Raw genomic sequence first — 9,725 nt, 5'->3', positions numbered from 1 at the left:
GATGGTACAGAGCAGCATAGGCAAGATACAGTAGATGGTATCGAGTACAGTATGTACAAATGAGATGAGTATGTAAACAAAGTGGCATAGTTTAAAGTGGCTAGTGATACATGTATTACATAAGGATACAGTCGATGATATAGAGTACAGTATATACGTATGCATATGAGATGAATAATGTAGGGTAAGTAACATTATATAAGGTAGCATTGTTTAAAGTGGCTAGTGATATATTTACATCATTTCCCATCAATTCCCATTATTAAAGTGGCTGGAGTTGAGTCAGTGTCAGTGTGTTGGCAGCAGCCACTCAATGTTAGTGGTGGCTGTTTAACAGTCTGATGGCCTTGAGATAGAAGCTGTTTTTCAGTCTCTCGGTCCCAGCTTTGATGCACCTGTACTGACCTCGCCTTCTGGATGATAGCGGGGTGAACAGGCAGTGGCTCGGGTGGTTGATGTCCTTGATGATCTTTATGGCCTTCCTGTGACATCGGGTGGTGTAGGTGTCCTGGAGGGCAGGTAGTTTGACCCCGGTGATGCGTTGTGCAGACCTCACCACCCTCTGGAGAGCCTTACGGTTGAGGGCGGAGCAGTTGCCGTACCAGGCATAGTGAGTCCTCGCATAATTGTCAGTCTTGTAGGCTAGAAATGTCCTTCAACCATGCAAACAGCAAGCTGTTTAGTTATTACATGTTAACACATTATGACCAATCCAAATCACACTTAAAATAGCAATGGAACATATAAGCTCATTGATCATTTCAACCATTGAAATAAAGACCGCTCATTGAGTTTTGAATAACAGTGACTTATTAATGCCTAAACTAGTCAATTCCGGAAGTATTCTAGCTACTGTACAACTAGGGGGTCCAAAACCCCCCAATTTAGCTCAGTGTGCTAAAACAGTCTTGTTGTGCACAGGAGACCTGGATTCAAACCTTGTCTACCACATTTCCTTGCTGTCCTATTTCCCTACTCACTATTATTTTGTGATCACCTAAAGGAAGGAATACAAATCAGACTGTAATGGTAACGTACACAGTCGGCATGTATAAAAGGTGCAGTGAAATGCTTCTGTGCTAGCTCCCTCAACATTCCAGTACACAAATCAATATCCCCAACACCCTCAGGTTAGCCTCAGGTTAGCCCCAGGTTAGCCTCAGGTTAGCCCCAGGTTAGCCTCAGGTTAGCCCCAGGTTAGCCCCAGGTTAGCCTCAGGTTAGCCTCAGGTTAGCCCCAGGTTAGCCCCAGGTTAGCCCCAGGTTAGCCTCTGGTTAGCCCCAGGTTAGGTTACACACCGCTGTTCCAACCAGAGCTGACGATGAATAGCCTGACCTGTCTAGCGTACTGTAGGATATACACAGACCAGGGCTTCTATTGTCTGGCTCATTGATAAAACCCTCTCTGCCCCTGAACCTGCTGACAGGGCTGTAACAAGGCCCAACCCCCGCTACGTCCGGCACCCCTATCCTCTCCCCCATCCCCCTCTGGCCTCCATCCAGCCCCACAACGTCCCCTAGGCGCTCAGCCCTGGCCGAGGCCGGTTGGTCTTGGCGGGTGCGTCTGTGGGCTGGAAAAAGGGCCTGACCGGTGCTTTGTGTAAGCCTCTGTGCTGGACCGGGTGAAAGCCCAGCGGGATTAGGTTAATACAGCAGGGGGCGAGGCCCGGAGGGAAGTCACCGGGAGAGGGATCAGAGCCATGGGAACTGGGGGTGGGTGCAGTGGGCGTGGAGGGGTCTGTTTGGGTGCATAGCTCCTCTCTCTGAGTTCTTAGGCTTTAATACACACACACTGGTTCAGACACACACACACAATTGTTCAGACACAAACACACACAATGGTTCAGACACACACACACACACAGGTTCAGACACACACACACAGGTTCAGACACACACACACTGGTTCAGACACACACACACGGTTGCTTTAGAAACAATTTTGCACGCTACTTCACACAAACACAATGATACAGACACACACACACACACACACACACACACACACACACACACACACACACACACACACACACACACACACACACACACACACACACACACACACACACACACACACACACACACACACATACAGTGGGGCAAAAAAGTATTTAGTCAGCCACCAATTGTGCAAGTTCTCCCACTTAAAAAGATACCTATAATTTTCATCATAGGTACACTTCAACTATGACAGACAAAATGAGAGAAAAAAATCCAGAAAATCACATTGTAGGATTTTTAATGAATTTATTTGCAAATTATGGTGGAAAATAAGTATTTGGTCAATAACAAAAGTTTATCTCAATACTTTGTTATATACCCTTTGTTGGCAATGACAGAGGTCAAACGTTTTCTGGAAATCTTCACAAGGTTTTCACACACTGTTGCTGGTATTTTGGCCCATTCCTCCATGCAGATCTCCTCTAGAGCAGTGATGTTTTGGGGCTGTTGCTGGGCAACACAGACTTTCAACTCCCTCCAAAGATTTTCTATGGGGTTGAGATCTGGAGACTGGCTAGGCCACTCCAGGACCTTGAAATGCTTCTTACGAAGCCACTCCTTCGTTGCCCGGGCAGTGTGTTTGGGATCATTGTCATGCTGAAAGACCCAGCCACGTTTCATCTTCAATGCCCTTGCTGATGGAAGGAGGTTTTCACTCAAAATCTCACGATACATGGCCCCATTCATTCTTTCCTTTACACGGATCAGTCGTCCTGGTCCCTTTGCAGAAAAACAGCCCCAAAGCATGATGTTTCCACCCCCATGCTTCACAGTAGGTATGGTGTTCTTTGGATGCAACTCAGCATTCTTTGTCCTCCAAACACTACAAGTTGAATTTTTACCAAAAAGTTATATTTTGGTTTCATCTGACCATATGACATTCTCCCAATCTTCTTCTGGATCATCCAAATGCTCTCTAGCAAACTTCAGATACTGCTGTTTCCCCTGCTGTTTCCTCTGCTGTTTCCCTGCTGTTCCCCTGCTGTTTCCCTGCTGTTTTCTCTGTTGTTTCCCTGCTGTTTCCCTGCTGTTTCCCTACTGTTTCCCCTGCTGTTTCCTCTGCTGTTTCCCTGCTGTTCCCCTGCTGTTTCCCTGCTGTTTTCTCTGTTGTTTCCCTGCTGTTTCCCTACTGTTTCCCCTGCTGTTTTCTTTGCTGTTTCCCTTGCTGTTTCCCTGCTGTTTCCCCAGCTGTTTCGCTGCTGTTTCCCCTGCTGTTTTCTCTGCTGTTTCCCATGCTGTTTCCCTGCTGTTTCCCCTCTACTTTACATTCCATATTGGTCAATCAGACAAATAACCATCCTCACAATGTTTGACCGCTGTTGTTGTGATGTTGACCTCTCCACGCCCTCACACAGCCACCCCCAGACTGTATTGTGACTGAAGTCTGCTCTTCATCCCAACAAAGTACCAGAACAATAGTGTGTGTGTATGTGTGTGTGTGTGTGTGTGTGTGTGCGTGTGTGCGTGCGTGTGTGTGTGTGTGTGAAAGACAGAGAGGGAGGATGAGCATGTCGGTGCTCCACACCCAGACAGATTTAATTCCCATCCCCCGTATCCAGTGTCAGAAACCCCACCAACCACAGGAGGCTGCTGAGGGCAGGACGGCTCATGATAAACCATGTTTTTGATTTGTTCAATACCATTCTATTTATTCTTTCCAGCGATTACTATGAGCCAGTACTCCCATATTAAGGTGCCACCAATCCATTTCTTTTCACCCCTGACCTCCTGATTCTCTCTCCGTCTCCCCCTTTTCCTCACCCTCTTCCTCACCCTCTCCACAGGCTTGTTTTGTCAGAGCCTTGTCGTCCGGTTGGCGCTGGCACAGGTCCCGCCACGTTACGAGGGCCAGGCTGTAGCTGGATGGGCCAGCGGGCACTCCACCCACCGATTCTGCTGACTGAGCCCGTCCCACCATGAGATAATGCCATTCCACAGAGATCCGCACTAAAGCCCCTCTTTTCTGCCCCACAGGTATATAAAGAGGGGGCGGCTGCAAAGGAGAGGACACGCACCACTTGGGACCCCTACTCCTCTCTACTAGTACTGCTACTACTACCTCTAGTCCTCCCTCACGCCTCTCTCTCTCTACTCCTAACAGAACACAGGCACTAGCGAGTCGAGCTAAAGCAGAGCAGCAGGAAACCGTCTGTATTGAGTTTGTCCCGTCGAGCTAAAACCTAACCTACGCTAGTATGGATATTGCCATCCAGCATCCCTGGTTCAGACGTGCCATGGGCTCCATGTATCCCGCTCGTCTCTTTGACCAGTTTTTCGGGGAGGGCATGTTCGACTATGACCTGTTCCCCTACGCTGCCTCCACCATCAGCCCCTACTACAGACAGTCGCTGTTCCGCAACTTCCTGGACTCCACCAACTCTGGCATGTCTGAGGTAACAACTAACCTGTTCAACCTGACTGATTGATCACTGTGCTCAGCATTGGAAGTGTTCAGTCTGGATTACCAGGCTAAGCTGCTCCGTCCTCTGGGGAAGAATAGGATCCACTAAGACCTATTCATTCACCATCACTCTAAATCTGTAGTCCCTTTAGTTTAGTTCAAACTACCCAAATGTATGATTTGCATGTTTCTTGTTGTCTATCTTTATGGATAGAAAGCAGACTTGGTTGTCAGTGTTTGATGGGGAAAGATGTAATACTTCATAGACAGAAGATGTTGTCCTGGCTAACAGAGAGAGCTTGTGTGTCCTTGGGGGAATCAAATCATCCCCAGGTCGTTGCTGTAAATGAGAATGTTGTCTCAGTCAACAGACCTGGTAAAATAAGGGTAAAATGAATCAATTGAAGCCGAGTTATTAGTGCCATGATGCATTGGTTACATCCTCTACAGTTTCATTGGTTGAACAGTATGCTGTTTTCCTATAAAAAATAGGATTCACAAAATGGACTGAGATTGGACAGATTTGACTCGTACTGTAATGGGCCCTAAGGTGGTCTATGTGTACATATCTTTCACAGAGAAACTCAATGTATTTAATCTAGGAGGCCTTCACTGAATTCATTACTAATACAGGGAGATGTAACAGTTATAGAGAAGAGAAAGCTGAGTGGGGGAGACAAGTACATGACCCTGGGGAAGTCGCTATACTAAATCAGAGAGAACCAGTAGCACTAGCCAGATCTGTTATTGAATGGCTATGACAGCAGTAGCGCTAGCCAGATCTGTTATTGAATGGCTATGACAGCAGTAGCACTAGCCAGATCTGTTATTGAATGGCTATGACAGCAGTAGCACTAGCCATATCTCTTATTGAATGGCTATGACAGCAGTAGCACTAGCCAGATCTGTTATTGAATGGCTATGACAGCAGTAGCACTAGCCAGATCTGTTATTGAATGGCTATGACAGCAGTAGCACTAGCCAGATCTCTTATTGAATGGCTATGACAGCAGTAGCACTAGCCATATCTCTTATTGAATGGCTATGACAGCAGTAGCACTAGCCATATCTCTTATTGAATGGCTATGACAGCAGTAGCACTAGCCATATCTCTTATTGAATGGCTATGACAGCAGTAGCACTAGCCATATCTCTTATTGAATGGCTATGACAGCAGTAGCACTAGCCATATCTGTTATTGAATGGCTATGACAGCAGTAGCGCTAGCCATATCTGTTATTGAATGGCTACGACATCCTGCTATCCTATACCGCTGTAGTAGATGTTGCTGATTGTCATAAGAGAGTACAGAGAACAGAGGTCAAATACTCCTACTACTGGAGCTGTAAACAACGATCAGAAGTGCATTTTGCAGTTTGCAAGACTATTGCAAGTATGTTGAAAATGAGCTGCAAATGGAATGCACTAATCTTGATTCTCAGCAGGGAAGAGCTCAGAGACTGCTGCAGTGTTATCAACCAAGTCTAAACCAAGTCTAAACCAAGTCTAAACCAAGTCTAAACCATGCTCTGTCCTGCCCATAATATACGGACTCATTCCGTTACTAGCTCAAACTGCATTTCAACGTGGGTAATATGCCAGGATATCAGAATTCCGATGTCCAAACAACATGTAGTGTTTTGGTGACTAGTGACACACATTTTGTTTTGCAGCTCCTATACTCACTTCAGAAATGGATCTTCTTCTTCATATCTCTCTGAGATATGACTCCATGACAACATATAGAACTGAACTGATATGGGGGAAAAAATACATGAGCATCACTGTGGTTACCAGGTTCCCGCCACCCGTGACCTTTAACCTTCAACCCCTTTCCCTCTATCTCTCCAGGTGAGGTCCGACAGGGACAAGTTCTCGGTCTTCATGGATGTGAAGCACTTCTCTCCTGATGAACTCAACGTAAAGGTGACTGATGACTATGTGGAGATCCAGGGAAAGCATGGAGAGAGACAGGTGAGACCTCCCACCATCGGGTGACCACCTGGTTGGATGGGTTAAGATTCCATCCCATCTAAGCAGCACACACCCTAATCTCTCTGGACGGACAGGCTGAGCTAGTTCAAAACTACCACTGTGACTTGTGGTAGTACACCCACTCCTGAGTTCAAACACAATCCCTCTACTATGGCTTGGAACACCAACGCCTGGTTTCTGACTTGTGCACATATATATCAGTGGGGGCTGCTGACGGGAGGACGGATCATAATAATGTCTGGAACTGAGCCAATAGAATGGAATCAACACCATGGAAACCATGTGTTTGATGTATTTGATACCATTCCACTGATTCCACTCCTGTCATTACCACGAACCCATCCTCCACAATTACCAACCTCCTGTGACATACTGTCTATACTGTACATGTATAGTGTGAGTGCCTGCACGCCTGTCACATGGAAACACCCTGTGGCAGTAGTTGAAGCAATAAGCGCACCAGATACTGTCATCACTGTGCTTTCCAGGTCAGTGCATTCATCCTTAGGCAGGTTGCTCCTTCCAGCTACCTAGACAGAGCCACTGCTACAACAACCAGCTTTAACCAGCCACATCCTCAAAGAGATGCTAACAAGATGTGTTATTAGATTCAACATTTTGAGTCAGAGGAGAATTTCTCAACCTAATTAATGTGTGTCGAGCACACCCACAGCCTTGTTTTGTTAACTCTGGGAATTGGTCGGCTTACGCGCATTGCCCCTCATACGAATTCAATTCAACCCTTTTCTAGGCCAATGTTCAGCCAGGATGAAGTCCAACAACCAAGCAGTTACGTGTCCTCAGATGAAACTATACACACTGACACACTTTGCAGGGAAAAACATCTCCAATGATAGGGATTCCTACATAAACAATGGGACACATTGTTTGGGATCATTTCATTTTCTGGGGCCACACGGTGACACAGAACAAATGTGATGTATGTTAGTCATAGAGGTGAACGTGACCCACAATGTTTTGAGTTTTCCTTTGTAAGAGTTAAGAGTCATTAAATTAGATTACAATATGCTACTTATCTCTCTCTTTCTCTCTCTTCTCTCTCTTTCTTCTCTCTCTCTCTCTCTCTCCTCTCTCATCATTTATTTTCATTCTGGATGTTAGTGGCCTCCAGGGACAGGCTGAGTGGGGGAGCCGTTGTAACTAAGGAACGTTTTGCTTTCTCTCACGTCCTTTCTGCGTCATTCCCAGCAGCCGCACATGTTTTTTTCCCAGAGTGCTGAATTCCTATGGTTAGGCCTGTGTCTGACAGTGTGAAGGGATAATGATTTAAAAAGCACCATAAAAAACGTCCATCATAAAGTGTTGAACGTGGACACTACATCGTTACTCTCATCCTCATTTGTCTCTCTCTTGTCTCCAGGACGACCACGGTTACATCGCACGTGAGTTCCACCGCCGTTACCGCCTCCCCTCCAGCGTGGACCAATCGGCTATCTCCTGCACACTGTCCACCGACGGCCTCCTGACCCTTTGTGGCCCAAAGGTCACCGGTGGCGGTGGTGACCTCGGCCGTGGCGACCGCAGCATCCCCGTCACCCGCGACGACAAGACTAACGCTGCCCCCTCCTCTTAAGAAGACGGGCGTGCTGCCGGCTGGGTGGCACTGGGGATGCGGGGGGTGTCAAAGGGCGGAAGGGGGCATGCAGGGGGGGGGGCTTCTCTTCCAAATAAAGCAGCCGTGTGGCTGGGGCAGGGTGCGGGGGGCTGAACAACACATTCCTTTACCCCCAAAGTCTCCCCACCCCCTCGCCCCTCCCCTCACCACCCTACCCCAATCCCTCTCTCCCTGACTCCACACTTAGAAGATATCAGTGTATTTCTAGTCTAATATCTTCTCCTTTTTTAGACTACGCTAGACTATTATGGCAATATTAATATTCTGCCTCTGATTATGACTCATGACCCATGAGAATGGATAAAGAGAGGGATGGTTGGGGCTTGGGGGGGACAACAAAAACAAAAGGATTTAAGAGAGGGTCACATGACTTAACCCTGGCTTTCTACTTCCTGTGTAAACAAACAACAAATCGGTCACCCCAGGGGTACCGTGGGTAATATTTCACCCAGTGAGGAAGCTGCCGTCTTTCTCCTGGCTGTACTGAAGGGCTTTACTGAGCAACTCTTTCTAAGAGAAAGAGAGGGAGGGAGGATAGGGGGGAGTTAGGGTTAAGTGCGTACCATTGTCTGGTCCTATAGGACTGCTGTAGTACTGAAAAGGGCTTCCATCATTGGGCTTATACCACCACCTGGCTTTTTTCCATTCCTATGTCGCGACTTTTTCTCTCTTGTCCTTTGAGTATTTCCTGTCCTGTAGCGTTAGCCCTGTTCAGCTGATATCTGCTCACTACCTGAGAAGTAGAAACAATAAAACTGTAATATTAACCAAGAAGCAACCCCTTGTCTGTACGTTCTCTGTTTCATCAAGTATTCATTGGATGTGAACGTATCCGTTGCGCAGGTCAACCGCAAAGCTACTGAGCAAAACTAGACCACATATTCATTGTAATAGAGGTGAGTGTTTACTCTCTAAGAGCTGTGATTAATCTTATCCTCTTCTTAATCAGTCACCTAAATAAGTATGAAATAAGTGGCACGAGAGCAAAAGAGCAAAAGAGCAAAAGGGTAAGACAGAGAGAGAGACTGAGACAGAGAGAATGAGACAGAGAGACTGAGACAGAGAGAATGAGACAGAGAGAGAGAATGAGAGAGAGAGAGACTGGGAAAGAGAGAGACTGGGACAGAGAGAGAATGAGAGAGAGAGACTGGGACAGAGAGAAACTGGGACAGAGAGAATGAGACAGAGAGAGAGAATGAGACAGAGAGAGAGAGAGAATGAGACAGAGAGAGAATGTGAGAGAGAGACTGGGAAAAAGAGAGACAGGACAGAGAGAATGAGACAGAGAGAGAATGTGAGAGAGAGACTGGGACAGAGAGAGACTGGAGACTTTCTTGGGCACCTGAATATTGACTGGTTTTCATCAAGCTGTCCAGTCAAGAGGAAGCTTCTCAATGTAACCAGTGCCTGTAATCTGGTTCAGGTTATTAATCAATCTACCTGGGTGTTTACAAACACTACAGGAACAAGATCATCCACATGTATCAATCACATTTGTACTAATACTGTAAAACTTTGTTCTAAAGCTGTAAATGTGCCCATTGGATGCAGTGATCACAATATAGTGGCTATATCCAGGAAAGCCGAACAGCTGGGCCTAAAATAATGTATAAGAGATCATACACAAGATTTTGCTGTGACTCTTATGTGGATGATGTAAAAAAACAAAATTGTTGATCTGATTTTTTAT

At 46.4% G+C, this 9,725-nt stretch overlaps 1 protein-coding gene across 1 annotated transcript; it reads left to right on the top strand.

Annotated features, from left to right (window-relative positions):
- The first annotated feature begins 3,823 nt into the window (after positions 1 to 3,823).
- Positions 3,824 to 8,813, top strand: LOC110495501 (alpha-crystallin A chain). Its single transcript, XM_021570795.3, has 3 exons — positions 3,824 to 4,396; positions 6,256 to 6,378; positions 7,781 to 8,813. The coding sequence occupies exons 1-3, from the start codon at positions 4,199 to 4,201 to the stop codon at positions 7,991 to 7,993; spliced, it is 534 nt and encodes a 177-aa protein (XP_021426470.2). The 5' UTR covers positions 3,824 to 4,198; the 3' UTR covers positions 7,994 to 8,813.
- Positions 8,814 to 9,725: the final 912 nt, after the last annotated feature.

This window comes from Oncorhynchus mykiss, chromosome 7, assembly GCF_057628025.1.
Source record: "Oncorhynchus mykiss isolate SJ-2025 chromosome 7, ASM5762802v1, whole genome shotgun sequence".
NCBI classification, from domain to species: Eukaryota; Metazoa; Chordata; class Actinopteri; order Salmoniformes; family Salmonidae; genus Oncorhynchus; species Oncorhynchus mykiss.
The sequence above is the reverse complement of the archived record's forward strand: the minus strand, read 5'-3'. Positions and strand labels throughout refer to the sequence as shown.